Raw genomic sequence first — 18008 nt, forward strand, 5'->3', positions numbered from 1 at the left:
AGATCAAACAAAACTTCCCTGAGGCCACTAATTAGACTTAATTGCCCTGAGTGGTTTCACCTGGACACCTAGCCATACCTGCTGCCCATGGCCTCATTTAAGCTCAGCTTGGGCTTTACTCCTTTCCCGAGCTGTAGCTTCACATGTTTCCAGTTATGTCTCTGGTCTCATCTCCTCAGCAGACCTTTTATCCATACTGTAGTAGTGACTTCAGCCTACTGGACTCCCTGGATGGTCCCTGGACACGGTTCATACTGTGCCTTGACTGGCACTGTTGATGGACCCTGTTACTGGCACCTGCTTTCTGTATTCAGGTGTTATGGTACTGAGCCCTGGCTCAGCTTTTCAGCCCTGCCTGGGCTGGACCCCTCCTGCTGTGAGTCACCTCTCCTAGAAGCAGTCTGTCCTCACTATGGCCTGACATGGATTGCCAGTTGCAGTTGGCCTGGAGACAAGAAACAACTGCTGCCTTGGATCCATCAGCATCATGTGTTCCTGCTGTTATCCGTCTCTGAAGTTCACTGCTTCTCTGGCCTAGATTTGCTAATACAGTCAGATTTTGCTACTTGCCCCTAATTGCTGAAAAAGCAACATCAAACAGTACTTCTAAAGGTCACATCCTGGCATCTTAAGGCTGACCTTCAGCTGTGCTGAAATTAGCAGTTTACTCATTTCCCTTCAAATTTGTGCCAGAATTGCCACCTTCACCTCATCGTGGTTTAGCTTCGTCAGCAGCATCTTCAAGCTGACATCCTTTTTTTGCAAGTCCAGGTAATGATTTCTCCTTTTCTCATAATTTTTTTGGAAATTACTGATAGGCTCAGGGTGGCTAGTTTTCTTTCAGAAAGCATCTCCAATATGTGCTTAGTTTCTATTCCTTTTTTCTCCACTTTGTTACCTCTAGCTTTGAGTTACTGATCTTGGCAAGTTGATGGGCAAAAGTCAATTATGGTCTGCACTGATGTGGGTGCTGATCAGTGCTGTTGTTTTCTGTTCTGTGAGCAGTCAACTTGGGAGCTGCGCAGGTCCTGCTTTGAGCCTTCATAGTTAGCTCTGTTTTTCAATTTAAGAACACCTATCAGGAGAAAAATAGATCTTTCAATAATGCTTGCTCAGTTTCTATCATATTCAGTGCACTTCTTTTTAGCTAACTCATCATTTATTGACAATGGACTCCTCTAAAGTACCAGGTAGTCCTGATTCATCTCTGTCCCTTTAAACTTGATCTAAGTGTCTGTCCTGACAGACCAGAAGTCAACAAGCAACATAGCCTCTGAATGTAGGAAACCATCATTCATTTCTCTTACAACAAAGAGATAGTAATTATTAGAGAGCTCACTTAGTATGCACAAAAATAAATGTAGAATTGCTGTGTTTTTTTTTTTTTTTTTTTCCGAAAAAAATCCTCAGGGCCTTATTTATCACTTGGAAGTACTCACATGCCTCTTGGGATTTTGTCCCAAATTTGCAGGTCTACAGAGTTTTCTGTATTCTAGTAGGGAGACTTTTCTCTTTTAGGTGTGGGCTGTATTCTTTATTGGATGATCTAAATTGGACAGAAATGCTCACTGCAAGCGTCCTGTGCGGTAGTAGTTAAAGCTGCATTTCTGCAGTGCCCATGCAGTGTGCTTGGACCCAGCAAGGCAACAGGGGAGCTTTCTGGGCAAGCTGCTGTCACCTGTCTTTGCTCGCACGTGGGTTCTGCACACTCCTCAGTCTGAGTGCCCTCTCAGTTCTGTGGGACTGAATATCTGAAATAACATCAGTGAAGCAGGCAGGGAAAGAGAAAGCAGGTTTGTCACCTCTCTGTTCATGCACATGTGCACGCATGCATGTGCACACCATAATAAACCTTGTCAGTTCCTTGGGATTGCTGAGCTGCCAGTGGGATAAGAGCTCTTCTGCCTCCAAGCTTTAACCTGTTCTTCTCACTCTGTGGGCAGCTGCTGCCAAGTGTCCAGCTCATATTTTGTTTTATGAATCCCTTGCTTCTGTGAGGCTTTTTTTATTATTATTTGAGCTAAAATGGATCCGTAACCTTGTGGGACAAGGACATCAGCCTGGCTGGCAGCACATGCACTTTATTTTGCTCGTGCTCTCCCTCCTTTCCACAATTACTCTTCATTCAGCACAGAAAATAAAACATTCCAACAAAATATGACAGCCCTGGTGAACTACCCCCTCCCCTCCCAATAGGAGGTCACTAAGGCTTGGACTAGTGCAAGGGAAAGAAAGCCCAGGAAAAGAGCTGCTTTCCTTTGATTTACATGCTGGCTGGCCAACAGGAGGAACTGCAGGGTGGAGGGAAGGGACTATGTAAGCTGCTAACTTAATAATCAAGGTTCTGAGATGCAGAAAAGGCAGCAGGAGCCCTTTTCTTGCCCTGGGTCTACAGGATGAGTGTTATTGTCTGCTTTTTGACTTTGCACAATACAGTTGCTACGTCTCTGCCATAGCCAAGAGTGTCTCCACCTTTTCCTCTTCTTTTGGTGTTTCTCCTCTAACACTTCATACTGGAAAACTTAATGTAGTATTACTGTGCCTGAATAGATGTGGAAACTCTTTCCCTGGGCGTGACACAGAGCCTTCTTTGGCCATAGTCAAGGTGAATGGTGTTTGCTTGCTGTCTCCCTGTGCTGTGCTAAGGGAGCTTGGCGTGAGCATGTCTGTATGATTCTGTGATTGAGTGTGCCCAGTCCATCCTGTCTAGGGCTGAACTGAGACATGCAATGCTGGGGCTGTGAAGTTGAATTCAGCGAGAGCTAAAATGCTCTTTTGTCCTGGATCTGTATGTGTGATGCTATGATTGTCAGGGCTGTGCAATGGGAATATAGCATCTCCTGATGGGACTGGGACTCGGCCAGAAGTTGCTGTTTCTTCCTCCTCCTTCCAACCACGCTGAGCTGCTGGCAGATGCAAACTTCCCTCCCAGATGCAAACTTCAGCCACGTATTCAGAATTGCAACACAACTGCGCATTATCTTCCAACATTGATAACCACCTGTCCTCTTCATGGTGAACTATATGCCCAGTTCAGGACTGTATTGGAACTTGAGTGGTTGTAACTCATGAGGTAATGTGGGCAAGACCCAAATCCATTTCATTTATCTGCATTAGTTCTGGACACTCTTAGTCTGGCATAATCACTCTCTTGCTTTGAGTACCACCTCTTCACCTCTGTGGGTCAGTGGATATTCCCTGTGATCAGCACTTGTTTTCCTCTGGCTTGGGAGAAAGGTGATTGCTGCAGCAGTCAGAGCAATCGAGACATTTGTTTTTGGCTGTGAGGGATGCTCAGAGGGGAGGACAGGCAGAGTCCCTCCAGCATCACTAGAGGTCTCTCTTTATCTGTATGTGCTTGTCTGCAGGGCAATGGGAGAAAAATATACTTGCTCAGAATAATTTCTTCATCTGCTTCTTGACATGTCACAGACTCCTGAAGCATGCAAGCCTTGTGAATTCATCCGGCTGAATCCTCGAGGCTCAGTTTTTCTGGATGTCCACTGCTTCAAAGTCTCTGTCTGCAGTGTGCCTTCTGTTGCCTGCTTGTCCACAGCTCCCACTTCTTCCCAGTGCCCTGCTCAGTGCTGCAGCCAGCTGGCATCTATTGCCTTCTGTCAACCCACTGAGGAACCTGCTCTGAAAGTGGTCTGAATTCTCTGAGGAGCTGGCTAAGAACTGGTCCTCTCCTGGCTCCTTGTTTTCTGGCCAAGTTGTTGGCCACGGGTCTTGGCCTTCCTCTGTCTGCCCCTGTAACTCCTGCATGCTGACGGGTGTGATGAGGTCCTCCAGCAGCAAACTGTGATACTGCTTTGGAGCTGACAGGACCTGTGGAAGGAAAGGAAAGATGTTACTGGTGCTGAGGTTTACAGAGGGCTGGTTATCCATTCTCCCGTGTGAGTCACTTCATTTAACAGTGGTGAGCCATGTCCTCAAGAAAAAGTTCCTCTGCTGGCTGTGTAGAACAGGAGGCCTGTTAGGAGTTTCTTGGACTTCACTCAGTATACTGCTACCTCTTTCACAGAATGGCCTGGGTTGGAAGAGACCTCAAGGATCATGAATCTCCAATGCCCCTGCCACATGCAGGGCCGCCAACCTCCCCACTTAATGCTACACCAGGCTGCCCAGGGCCCCATCCAACCTGGCCTCGAACACCTCCAGGGATGGGGCATCCGCAACCTCTCTGGGCAGCTGCTCCAGCACCTCATCACTCTCTCTAAAGAACTTTCCCCTGACATCCAACTTAAATCTTGCCTCCCTCAACTTAAAACCATTTCCCCTCGTCCTGCTGTTATCCTTTCAAAGAATTGATTCCCCTCCTGTTTGTAGGCTCCCCTTAGGTACTGAAAGGCTGCAGTGAGGTCACCCCGCTGCCTTCTTTTCTCCAGGCTGAACAAGCCCAGCTCCCTCAGCCTGTCTTCATAGGGGAGGTGCTCCAGTTCCCTGATCATCTTTGTGGCTCTCCTCTGGACCCTCCCCAGCAGCTCCCTGTCCTTCTTGTACAGGGAGCTGCAGACCTGGACACAGTACTCCCATATGGGGCCTCACAAGAGCAGAGTAGAGGGGGCCCTGCTGGCCGTTCCTCTTCTAATGGAGCCCAGGGTACCATTTGCTTTTTGAGCTTTCCCACTTGGAAGTAATGTTGACAATGTTGTTGTAGTCTGTTTGCAAGTATGTAGAGATACTGATTCATTTTTGAGTGACTAATGATTCTTTAGAAGCTTTTCAGATTAATGATGTGCTTGTCTTGTTTTGCATTTGTCAGCTGCTCCCCAAAAGACATCCTTGCTAACCTTCATCTAGGCAGAAATACAGACAGTTCAGGATATGACCATGACATGAAGGAGAAGAAAAGTGATGCAAAAACTCTGTGCTCCATTCTGTAAGGACAAAAGTCTCCACTGCCCAGAGATATGCTCTGAGATGGCAGTGGAGTCAATGTTGGGATGTGCTACTGCCATTTGTCTTTCTGGTAGGTTTTTCCCATTTGGAAAATCCTTGCAAGGAGGAAAGTGGAGCTCTTCCCCATGCATTAGCCCGTGATCTGTTCTGGGCCCATGTGTAGAACTAGTCAGCTTAGTAAATGGGACGTAGTTTTTTAGGACTATGGTTTAGTGGTTGTGGTGGTTGTGGGTTGATGGTTGGTCTAGGTGATCTTATTGGTCTTTTCTAACCTTAATGATTCAGTGATTCCAAATGCTGTGGAAATAGGCAGAGATTTCCCAGCCCAGAAAGTGTACATGGAGACTGTCCAATAACAAATCCAAATATACCTGTAGAAGAACCAGCAAGCATCCTATTAAGTGGTTTCCTTGCCTGTCCCACAGATCCAAACTTAGTGTTTGGCCACAGCATGTAGGGTGAAAGATGGATGGTCTTTGGGATACACAGATGCTGTGAGTGTGGTAGGTAAGAAATGGACAGCTTTCTCAAGGATGAGAAACAGATCAGCTGAGATCTGAAACCCAGAGAGTTTAGACACGAGAAGTGCCACTAACTCCTTTCACCATGTTGCATTGGTTTGTGAAGTCTGAGACGCATTTATCCTTTACCTCTCATTGAAGGGGAACAGGAAAGATTGAGCAGTGACATCACAAGCTGGTGAAGGAGGAGATTCTTATTTGTGGACCAAGCATTTGCCCCTCTCTATTTGCATTCAGTGTAGAGTGGTTTGTGTATGTGTGTTAATATCTTCTGAAGGAGAGAAACAGGGTACCACCAGCTGCTGCTGCTGTTTTCAGTGGGGTTCAGGATGCCTTGAAGCCTGGCTGTAAATACACCTAACTCTGCTCTTTCATGGCTGCACATCTCAGCACTTACTGTAGGTGTTTGCAGGCACGCAGGCAATTATCTGTGTTTCTCCATGTCTCGTGTGTTGGTACCTTGGTCTGACCATGTACCTGTGTCTCTGCCTGTGGGACAGTACAGTGCTGTAACGAGGGATGTCCTGCAGTCAAAGCTGCTGCGATAATTACGGCAGATAAACTGCTCTGCTTGAGGGCTGCTGTTCCCACCAGTCTGCGAGGCAAGCAGCCTGGCTTAACCACTGAAGTCTATTCATTTTAATAAGAGGGACACCCTGTGTTATTAAGAGGAGTGTTTATTACTGTCGCTGCGTGCTGACAGCAGTTTCCATCATCGTTAAAAGGCAGATGGGGGGAGGAGGGTAGGGAGCTGTATGTTCCCATCTTGGAGGCTAGGACCCAGCTGGTAAGGAGGCAGCAGGCTGCAAGGCTTTCAGCCCAGGGAGAAATCACCATGTAGAGATGGGCCCCTGGGCAGGAGAGGGTGGGAAGTGTGGGGCAAGAGCAAGTGGTAACAGGTGATGATTTGCACAGTATGAATACCCAATATCAGTAGCTGGCCTTGCTGGAGTTTTCACTGTGCCCATCAGGCCTTGTAAGATAAGGTGTGGAGGGGCCCGTTTCAGCACAGGACAGGATGTACCAGCAGAGCAGGGTAAGCATATTGCTTTCCCCTTCTGCCTGTGGTTCTTTCACAGTTCTTGCTTCTGAGCACCTGAGATAGTTTCCAGATAAAAGATACTTACGGAGTCAAATCCCTCCTACCTCTGGACTCAGAAACAACTGTATCTAAAGCTGGAGATGGGACTCATTACTTTGCTTCTCAGAGTCCTCAGGAAAGTCATTGATAATGTTTGACTTTCCACTGAAGTGCTCCAATTTCAGACACCACTAGTGGTTTTCAAACATGAAAGGCAGTGTATTTAAAATTTCCCTGTCTTCCTCTCAGGTGTTTCTCTCTTTATAATTCCTCTAGTACATTCAAAACTGCCTCCAGTTTCTGTCCTTGGGATTTTTTTCTTCTCTATACGTTTTAGGTTCAAGCTCTTGGGCTTCTTTCTCTTTCCTGAAGGTGTGGTATTGGGGAAGTTACTGCTGGGGATGTCAGATCCTCCTTTGTCACTTTCCCTCCTGAGGAAGATGTATGAAGGGGGTGAGATGATCTGTGGGGACTATCACAGACGGTGATTGTCACAGCACAGAGGTGGCAGTCCATGTATGTCCTCGTGGGTGCTCTTTGTCCGACTGCAGGTGTTGTAAACAGGCGTTAGTGCACAACAAACCCTACTGCACTCCATACAGAAGTAAAAGGTCTCTGCAGTACCGAGAGGAGCAACTCTCCCAACAGAGGAGTGATGCAAGTCTGCTGTTTTGCGGAAACCTCGAATGTCCTGTATGTTCATAATGGCAATAGCAGTCTCACGCACTGATGATTTAATCCTACCAAGCAATAGATGAGTAGTGCAGGGGAGTAGGTGGAAGGGGAGCCTGTGAGCGGGCGGAAGACTGGGGGAGCCTGGAGCAACAGGGGGGAAGCCTGTCTTGAGCCAGCAATGAGTTCTCAGATGTGCAAATCCTGTCCCAGCTACACTGAGTTGAGATTGGGTCCCTTGTCCTTGTTCTGTGTGGCTAAGTGCTTTGCCCTGACAGATTAAGCTTTTGCTGGTCAGATGCCTCTGATGGCTGGTGACTGCCCTGGCTGCTCCTCAGGCCCTCGCCCAGCCTCTCTGGGGTTCTCCAGCCAAGCATGACATTAAGGCTTCTCTAAGTCTCTGCAGATTTTGCAAGGTTGATTGGGACCAGTGCGTGTCACTCTCGGCCACTTCCTCATCACCATAACTCTGGTCTGAATAACAAGAGGCCAAGAATCTGCTAACGCAGGCCCCAGCAGAGTGCCCCATCACTCTCTTTTATTCACCCTGGAGATTTATGCTGCCTATCTCCCTTCCCTTTGTCCACCGGTCGGGCCCTATAAGTCACGTCCCTAGGCTGACAGGTCACGTGGCCTGTGCTGCTGCCCTGTCAGAGTGACTGATGCCAAGGGGTGATTAAAAGAGAGGAGGGGTGAGAGGTCAGCAGCAGGCGGCATGATGCAAGCGGGGGATGTAATTATCACTCCCATGACATACTGCTGAGGGCTTTCATGGATCGTCACTCGGGCTGGAGGTGGGGAAGGAGGTGCTGGAGCAGGAAGGGGAATGGATGGATGCATGGCAAAAGCATGGAGTGTAGATATAGGAGGTAGGGAGTTTCATTTTCAGGAGAAAGTAGGAGGTGTAAAAGCCAAACTGCTCCTCAGAACTGAACTTCTGGGCTCCATGGGGGCAGGATGGAGAGAAAAGGGCATTTGGAAAGCTGTGGGGATCTCTCTTGGGGTCAGAAGGTAGCCCTCTGTTTGGAGAGGCTTCTGGCCACATTTAAAGTGCTGCTCGTTCCTTCTGCTGCTCCATCCCAACACTGACAGCACAGTGCAAGCAAAAGAGTATTCATATGTGAGAAATGAGAGACCTGGAAGAACTGCTGGGGGAGTGAGTCGACAGAAGCTGGAAGGCTCAGTCACTCAGTGCTGACTCTGCCCATTTCCATCTGCAGTTCCCAGTTCAGAATCTTCTTTGGGCAATGTGAGGCTGAGCAGATAGTAGGCTGTACCCCTTCTGGGCATAGGTAGAGATGGGATCTTCTGTAGAGGAAAAATCAAGAAAGAAAGTAGATGACAGATTGGAAAGCACGTATCTCAAGCCTGGAGAAGAGGATTTTAGATGGAGCAGGAGGACAGCTGTCACATACCTGTGTGAAAGAGAGAAGTAACTTAGATTCTGACAATGGGAGGATGAAGAATGCTAGATGGCAGCTGGGAACTAGATAAATTAAGATGATGTTGAGAAATGTCTTAGCAGTGAGAGCAGTCTTGAGTGTGGTCAATTTTCAGTATTGCAGAGCTGTTGGGCAAGAACTGAGCAGATCCATGGGAGAGCTCACTAAAGGGGCAGTTTCTGTCTCTGATCTGATTTAAGTTAATTCTAGAGTGTCAGGTTTTTTTTTTTTTTTTTTTTTAAGTGGATTCTGTTTGTGCTTTCCTAAGGTTCCACCACTTAAATTTGAATGTCCAGTTTTCTGGTCACCTCACCAGGGTGTTCTGTAGGCTAGGACTTGAAAGCTCCCCACCTTCAGTTTCCAAGAGTATACCTGGGAGCAGTTCCAATTTCCATTTTTTCAGTGCCTCATACTTGTCTCGGTGATCCTCAGGTAACATGGGCATCTATCACCACATAGCAACATGAAACTTAACATTAAAACTTTGGACTCTGTGTGGGAATGTGGTGAAGAACATGTAGTACTCTGCTGTTGTGCTCTCAGAATTGCGGGATGCTGGAATACCTCTGAAGAATACACAAGTAGTCTGTCTGGTTCAGTATTCAGCTTCTAAGTGTGGCCGTCACTGGTGTGTTGCAAGGAGTTTGTAAAACAGGCAGATATACCTATCACTGACTTCTGTAGTTTGAGGATGGTGGTGTGGACAGCTGTATACTGTGCCATTTAGTGCTTTTGACTAGCCTTGTTTGATAGTGTGAAGGACAGCTCTTCAGATTCAAGGTGATGTCAAGAGGAAGAGCTGCAACTTTTTGGTGATCTGAAGGCTGGGGATATATTTCATCCGTGGTAACTTCAGGTTACAAGGGTTAGTGGTTACATATAGATGTCAACAAAACTTATGAAGTAAACAAAATGAAATCAATCCAATGTAGACCAAACATGAAGGAACCAACCTTGATAGCTTCTTTGTATAAGCACTCTTTACACACTGGTATGGCTCTAAAGGCAGATCTTCTCCCAGAGGAATAATTTATGGTTAGGGGAAAGATATCACTGAAAAAACTAAGAATGAATATTCATCCAGTTTGAATTAATGGATAATTGTATTTTTCAACACTGTCTATCTCACCAGGTCTGGACAGAACTGCTGTCACACCTCATTGAAGCTCAAGGGCTCAGAACTTTCTTTATCATTAAAATAATCAAGCTTAGAAAGAATCTCAAAACTCCACAATACCTGGAGCAGATGACTTGCAGTCACCAAATTCTGCATCTTGGCTTTTCATGCAAAGAAGAGGATACACTCCTTCAGATTCTCAGCAGTACCATAGTAGGTATATAGTGGTGTTCTTCTTTTCCTCTCTCCTTCATTTTTGTCGTAACTATGCTGGGAAGCGTAGACAGTAACTTCACTACTTCGTTAATGCCTCATGTTGTTGTCATTCTCATGTTAACGTGGCTCCACTGCAGATTTTCAGCAGTGTGCTTATTTCTGGGGCTAAGTGAGTTATGGGTAGTCTGTGGAGCATTAGCAGTGTGTTCTCAGTGTATTTCCAGATTTGGAGAAAATATAGTGAAAAAATTCATCTCATCCAACTCCTGAATATCTATGTGATTCCTCCCAAATGCTTACCTGAAACTTGGCCTTTAAGAAAGATTACACTGCTACCTCATCTCAGATCACATTCTTTTAGGACTTTACCACATATACAGCTAGAAAGTTCTCCCCATTTTTTTAATCTTTCTTCATGCATTTTCAGGCTATTCTTTCTTCTCTCCAAGGTCTTTGTTTCTCTAAAGCAGTCTGCTATGTATTTGATGGTTGTCATCATCTCCAGTCTGGTTTTTTTTTTTCCCTCTAGACCAAATAAACCTAATTACAACCTTGTCTTGCTGGACAGATTTTCTAAGTCTCCAGTCACTCTTGCTCTGCTTCCCTGGGTCTTCCTGGATGGTTGTGTGTGGTTGTTTTGTTTTTAAATTGGGTTTGGTTTGTGTTTTTTAGCTTGTTTGTTTTTGGAACTTACACCTTCAGAAAGGGGCAAGGAAAGGCAGAGAAGTCCAGCTCAGTACCTCTCAGGCTTGTTTACAGAGACTTATATGATGTTTATTTTTTTACAACAGCTTTGCATGGAGATTTGTCTTCCACTTGAGTCTATTTCTTCACTTTTCTACAGTGCTGCTACCTATCTGATACTTCTCCAAACCCATGATTTTGTATGGATGATTATTCAGATTGGAGAGTGAGTTTTTAGGCCATCTCCTTTATCATTTCTAATAGCAGCAAGAATATTATTGAGTCCTGTGTCTCTGCAGCCCCTTCCCTTTACTTGTATAGTTGCATCTGCTTGTGTTATTTCTGCCTGAGTGTGGTGCTCTGGCTGACCTGCTTCCTTTATTTTCTAGACCTTTTCTTCAATTTGTTGGGGTCTTTTTTGATTCCTAGCCCGTTCTCCATTGTCCATGCAGTCTTTTTCAGTTTGCCATCTGTAAATTCATGATCACATTCTGGTACATTGAAACCTGTGATGATGGGTGACCACCGTTTGAAAAAGAGAAGATCATACCTCATTGAGAATTGGTTACAAAAGTTACTGAAAATTGTAATGATGGGAATTGAGGAGGCTGACCCTAATCAGTGCATTGTCCTCTGAGTCATCCCCCATTTGATCATGCTGGAACAGTTATTTATTTAGTGTGGCTTAAAGAAAACCTATCACATAAACTACAAGGTACTAAAACCAAACACAAGTGGGGAAATAACAGGTAAATAGGGATGTACAGTAAGTCACTTGGTCTAAGAGAGCTATGTGATTACATTGAAGAATTTATGCAGTTATTAACTCTAATAAGTGGGGTTCTTTTCCACTGTGTTCCTTTTTAGAGTTGTAGTCAGTAGGCATTGTCAGGACGTATTTTGTGAACTGGAAGTTTTACATCAAAGAGGAGTTCCAGATGTGAAATCTAAATATTTGTCAGAAACCTTGTTTTTAGGCTTGTTCTAGGATGTCACAGCTTATGCACCATATGGAGATCTTCCAAACCAAACAAGTAAGGTATAATCTCATATACCAAATATAAAATCCCTCTTCTGTTTTCAAGCCCAAAATCATTTCATGGAATTGGTGAATACAAAACAGCAAATACTCTCAAGGAAATTCAACTTGATGAACAACTCATGAGAGAATGGAGAAATGGGTTATGTTTGGCAAATAGAATATTTTCAAGGCACTACTTACTGGGGTTTAGAGGGGACTGGAAAGGACACACCAAAACAGCTATTCCTAGTCTTTGCACAAGGGAAGCTTTCTTGAAGGCATTACAAATATGTTATGCTGGATCAGAAAGGGGGAGTGAAAGAGAATAACTTCCTGAAGATGAGCTCTAGCGATGGTGATAAAAGGGGGTGCAAAGGATATAATGGGGATTGGATGAGGGTAGGCAGGGAGAATGAGAGCAACAGGTAGGAGTGAGAGACACTAGAGGGGTGGGAGCATAGGGGAGGAGGTGAGTGAGTGAGCCAGGAGAAGACAGCGTGACTGTGTCTGATCTACACTGACGAGTACCAATGTTAACTGTCACCTCTCATCTCCAAACTAAATCACACCTGGAATTGGAGGCAGCACAGAGCTGATAGTCAGCCTTAGAGAGCCGACAAGTCAATCAGAGCAGAGATGCATGGAAAGACACCAGCTTTATAGGGATTGGTGCTTTCATTCATCGTGGGATTTACACCTGTCAGCCTCCTGGAGGGGGGAGCACACTGGGACTCACTTCAGTGCCGCTTGAAATGGGGCAACAGGCACATTACTGCAATCAGCTCCTGCTTGCCTTTCCTATGGAGAGTATATTGCAGGGAGCCTTTGCTACTTGCACTGGAATTGCCTGCATTTCAAGATCAGGAGGACTATTCCCCACACAGCTGAAATGCCCCAGACCAAGTAGGCAGGGTGGCCCTAACTGGCTTCATGCTTCCCAACGTGTGGGGCTGGGGGAAATAACAGGGTAGCCACTTGCTTACCAAAAGAAGGCTTCAGGAAAGCTGCATGAGCCCATCTCATTATCCGAGTTTGTCATGACATTTATTACAAGAGGTCAGTGGAGGCCAGACCAGGAGACCAGCCCGCCTTGTCTTCTACGCTGCTCTTTTCAAATACCTGCAGTGCTCTATAAAGACCCTCCTCTCCTTTCAAAAGGGCCCCCAGATCAGAACTCTTCCCTGCTGGCTAAATCCTGGGTACCAAAGCTTGTGATACAGGCTTTGAGCTGCCTGATCTCTTAATCCAGCTGCGTGTATTCATTTGAAACTGAAAGCAGCTCCTTTTTGTCGTCTGCTTCTCAGCATTAACTTCTCTTTGATGTAATTCTTGCTTCCGATGCTCTCTCCCTTCATGAGGAAGATTAGTGTGAAATTGGCCTGCTTCTCTAGAGACTGCAGTGTTAAGCCTCCAACACTTGGTCCTTATTGGAAATCCTTAACCCACATCGAAAGGAGGGGGAAGGGAGGAAAATGTACAAGTTCCAGACCTGACTATGGCAGTGCTCTGCTCGCCTTGCTGTTTTGAGAGTGGGGATATGCTCTTAGAGATGCAGGTATTTTGGAGCAGGAACAAAGATAGCATCCAAGCTGCTGGGAGTGTGTCTTCTCAGACTGAGAAGAGAGGACAGCAGTGCAGGGGTGCTGAGAGGGGACTTGCAAGCAGACAGTATGCCCAGCCTGGGCTGAGTGACACCCCTGTTTGGAGTGTTAAGCCATCAAATTGATCATTACTAATCTGCTTTGAAAAGTAGGCTTGGAGCAGCATTGCTTAAGTCCATGTGGTGAGGACAGAGTCCAGGAGACAGAGGCTCCCTCTTCTCCGTAAAGTGATGTGACTTTAGGGTGGCCTTGTGCTTCATCTGGAGTATCTCCAACATGAAAAGGAAAACGAGGTTGGGGCGGATGAACTTCAATGAGTTTGCAAGTGCCAATGGCTCAGGCAAGTTGCTCAGGAGGCTCTCTTCCTCGCAGCACCAGGACAACCTCTTTTCCTTTCACTCTGTTTCTTGTGCTTGCCTTCATTAAATGGCTGCTCTCTGCTTTTCTTTCCTTATCCTACTGTTTCATGTTCTTTACTCCCCTGACAGCTTCCCACAGTGCCTGAACCTGCTGCTGCTGCTTCCACCGATCTCTGCCTTTCTCCTACCCTCACTACCTTTTCTGGTGGCTCTTCCCTGCTCCCTGCACTTTTGGCCTCTGCTATCTGCTGCGCTCCAGCCCCACCATCCCCTCCCTCTCAGTCCTCCATTGCCCTCCCCATGAGTACGTGGTGCTGTTATCTCAGAGAAGGGCCTTGAACACCCCTTTGGTTTAGCCTTGTGCTTCCTCTCACTTGGCCGCCCCCCTCCCTCACCCAGGTCTGCAAATCACTCCTTCCCATGTCAGCCAGCAAATTGGTTTATCCTCCCCCCATCCCAGCTTTCATTACCTTGCCGAAATGAAGCGATATCTCCTCGGCGGAGGCTTCCCGTCGCTGCAGCCAGTACCCAAATCATGAGAGCTGGCATAATAAATGAAGACAAAGTGCCGGCGGCCCGGGCCATCTCTCCCACTGCGCCACTAGCCGCTGCCAGCTTCATTATTCGCTTAAGTTGCCGGAGAAAATTACTTAACCCTGACCCGTGTATTAGGGCCCTGTATTAATGCTGCGACAGGCGTCTCTTACAGCAAAGAACAATTTATTAGAGCCGAAACAGGCTGCTTTTCTCTGTCATTTTTCCAATCTGAGCTTTGAACACACATCATTAAACTTGTCTGACTCTCTCCCCTTCTCCATCATTCCTTTTTTATTTTTTTTAAACAGAAAGCGCTGTAGAGAATGGAGATTGTTCTGAACTTGCTGAGTGCCTGGACTTTGCCCCCGCCTTTCTCCCCCCATGCTTTTTCCTCCAAACGTGGCCCATGTCTCCATCTCTCTCTGTCTAATTCACCTTATTCTCCTCTTTCTGTAGTCTCATCCCTGTTTTTCAAATTCTTCCTTAAATTCTCTCTTATTCTGTTTGTAGCTCTGCTCGTTTGACTGCCCCCCTCTGCACAGGTGTGTCACATTCTCTTTCACTCAGTTAATTTGTCTGATTGCCAATTTTTCTCTGGGCTGAGCTGATATTCTGGAGGAAAGATGCTGGGAGGTATAAGCGCCCTGTGCCAGCGCAGGGCCTGTCCCACTTTGTACTGCCCTAGGACTACCTGGAACACCAGAGATCATCAGCAAATCTGGTTTTCAGCACTATCAACTTTGCCTCATTCATTCTCTTCGAGCACTCTACTCAACTTCAGTTTGGTCCTCAGTGTCACCCAGCAGGGCTCAAGCAGCATGAGCAACAGGCAGGACTTCAGCATGACTGACTATACTTGGGAGGAGGCTTTCTTCTTACTTGCTGAGATACTTACATGTACTTTGGTGGAATTCAGTTATGTGCTTTTTTTTTTTTTTTTAATAGCTGTTTCATTATGAGATCCAGTGTAACTCATGATAGTACAGAAAGATATAATGAAAATAATCACTGTCTCTTTTAAATCCCACGTGGGCAGACTCACAGAAAGAGGCAAGAAGCTAGATACAGGGTGATGGGCAAGAAAGTAGTAAAATATACATGAACATCGCTCATTGGCTCAGAAGCATTGAAGCTGCAGGTACTTTCTTGGTTTCCCACCCTCTCTCACTTAACTTCCTTTTAATTTTTTCTCTTCGTATGCTGTTTGTCAACTTCCATCTTATTTTCTTACTGACCCATTTAATGAAATTATCATGTAGATCTTGTATCACTGTAATATTTCAGTTCTCTTTCTTTTTCCCCTTTTCAGAGCCTGTCTGGCCAGAAGTCAGATTAGTCGAGAACCTGGCACAAAGCCTAATTATCAATTATGTTAGACTGGAGCTATGTATGGATTTGGGGTTAATTTACCAATCAATTTATTAGTTGACTGTAATAGAATTTCAAGGCTTGAGCCATCAGCATCTTTAGGAGAAAACAACATGGCTAACTTAGAATTTCAACGCGAGCTATGACAGGCTTTCTTCTCCACTTCCATTTTACTGGTGATTTCCACAAGAAATCAGCAAGAAATGGACACTGCTGAAGAGGAAAGGCTGAATGTAGAGATTCTTTCAAATCATTCCAACTTCAAATTATTTCTAGGTCTGGCTCTGTGTCTGCTCTTAACTATGTGTTAAAAATTTGTCATTTGCTAGCAATTGTCCCGTGGGGATAAGTGATTGAAGGGGAATTGCTAAGGATTGAATGGATCATGGTGACCACTCTGCACTCCAGCTAGCTCTCCAAGAGTCCCCTTCTGGGCATTCCAGGTACTTGACAGGAATGAAAACTAGTGCTAAAATGTGAGGCTTTTTCTTGTGTGGAGGGTCTGCGTTGGATGCTGTCTGGATATCCCAGAGGAGCTGGAGATTACTGGAGCTCAACACATGGTCATGGGTAGATGGGATTAGGCTAAGAAGAGGTAGGAGATCTGCATGGGGTAGGACTTAGGAGATGCTGTTTGTGCTACTTTATGGAGAGTTATATGTACTGTGAAACTGAACACTTCTGTTTGCCTTCACATTTTCCTGTGTGATTCAGATGAAAAGAAGCCCATTTAAAAGCATTTCTATTTTCACACTTATTTATTGTGAGTGCTCTGCTGGAGTGAGTTTCCTGGAGTCGAAGGATTAAGACATTGTGCCCTCACTCCTACCTTAGAGGGGTTGTCTTCATCAAAGGAAGGGAGAGTTCAGTCCCTGCAATTTTTTCAATCTATAGATGCATAGCTGAAACTTCAGCTTCTCTCTTACACTTTTTCTCTTCAGTTTGGAACTTACCAAAGATCCCTTTGTTATTTCAGAGCAGGATTTTTGTAAATCTTCAATACAGCATTGAAAATAGACTAATAACAGAAAAATCCTCATAACTAAAGCACTAACTAATGTTAACAACGGGAGTAATGGGTTACATAGATTAATTAAGTAGAATCTTTATTATCTTCCTGTCCACTGCAAATTTGTCTGGGATGCCGAAGGTTTATATTATAAAAAAAGAAGGAAAATTAAAGTGATGGATGTTTTCCATTGTATCATTCATATGTAGGGTAGGAGAAATTCAACTTTTTATCTGAGCCCCATCCTCTTGTGTTATGTGGGCTGGATGAATTTTCAAGGCTGCTTACCTTCCCGGAGGGGGAGAAAGTTATTTCTAGCAATGTCAGGAATCAAGGGGATTCTGTAGCTATTTGTCAAGGGAGCGATTGTGAGCTGAAGGACAGCAAATTCATGAAGACATACACATGGTGCATGAGATGGCTTGGGGGCTGGTGGGCTGTATCACAACAGTGATACCTCTCAAATGGGGGAAATAGAGGAGTCGTGCATGGAAAGAGCGGTGTAAAAACTGGTTCACGGTAACATCAGGGGTAGTTTTCTTCCACCTGTATATAATTTCTGTGAGTGAGACAGTCAAGAGCTCTAGTTTTTAGCCACCTGTTGAGGAATCTGCTAATGAGAGATACTCTGAAAAGCCATACGTGACCTCCCCAAGTAGCTTGGAGGGAGGCCAACATTTTTGGAACCTCTTTGAGTGTTAGCGCAAGGCATTTAAAATGGACTGTCAGCTGGGCCTTTAGGACCTCAGCAACTCCAGTGGGTTTTCAGTCCTGACTGTGCAGGCTTTGTCACCACACAAAGCATCTCTTCAGCCACTAAAACTGTTGATCTTTGGAACTTTGCAGTTTTTTCCAGAGATGTGTGAAGGGGGTCATTGGGTCTGACAGGGAGAGGAGGGGTGGAGGGGAAGGCAGTGAGGGTGAGAGGGGATGGTTGGTTGGAGCAGCTGCCCTTCTGCTGGGAGTCCCTCCCGAATTCTCTGGCACTCTCCTGCTCAGCCTGATAGCTCTTCCAAGTTCTCTAATCACCTTCTTGCTGTAATGAGCCTCTCATCTCACTGATGGAAATCAGGGTATTTGGTTATGAAAGGGACACTGTTAATAACACGATCTCTCCCTTCCCCACTCCATCCCCCACTCCCCCCGCCAGCCCCCCTCCCAGCTCTCCACACAATTCTCTCAATTAACGATAGGCAGAAATTAATTTTTCCCCTGGACTGAAACAATTGCTTGGCAGAGGATTGCCAGCTCGGCTCCAGATAGGGACCTTTCCCAGCAGGGCCCAGAGAAAGGAGGAGAGACCAAGGCGATAAGCAGGGCCCTATCAGCAGCCACAGGACGCAGTAATACAAATGTTATCCTTAGAAATGTATTTAAAGAGGATATGTTTATAATTCGAAGGGGATTGTCAGGCTGATCCCCTCCCCCTCCCTGCAGATCCATGCTACCGCCTTCTTCCCTGCCATGAAGCGCACTTA

The 18008-nt window shown here is 45.7% G+C and overlaps 1 protein-coding gene across 2 annotated transcripts in view; it reads left to right on the forward strand.

The window, feature by feature from the left end:
• Positions 1–18008, forward strand: part of IFT43 (intraflagellar transport 43) — an 82180-nt gene that overhangs the window by 59145 nt on the left and 5027 nt on the right. For both annotated transcript variants that reach the window (XM_042814745.1, XM_042814746.1), the window contains exon 9: positions 9751–9948. In XM_042814745.1, the coding sequence (XP_042670679.1) occupies positions 9751–9948 (198 nt within the window). The remainder of the gene's footprint in view (positions 1–9750; positions 9949–18008) is intronic.

Source organism: Centrocercus urophasianus, unplaced genomic scaffold, assembly GCF_019232065.1.
Source record: "Centrocercus urophasianus isolate 14NV4802_14NV808 unplaced genomic scaffold, USGS_Curo_1.0 seq_14, whole genome shotgun sequence".
In the NCBI taxonomy this organism is placed as follows: Eukaryota; Metazoa; Chordata; class Aves; order Galliformes; family Phasianidae; genus Centrocercus; species Centrocercus urophasianus.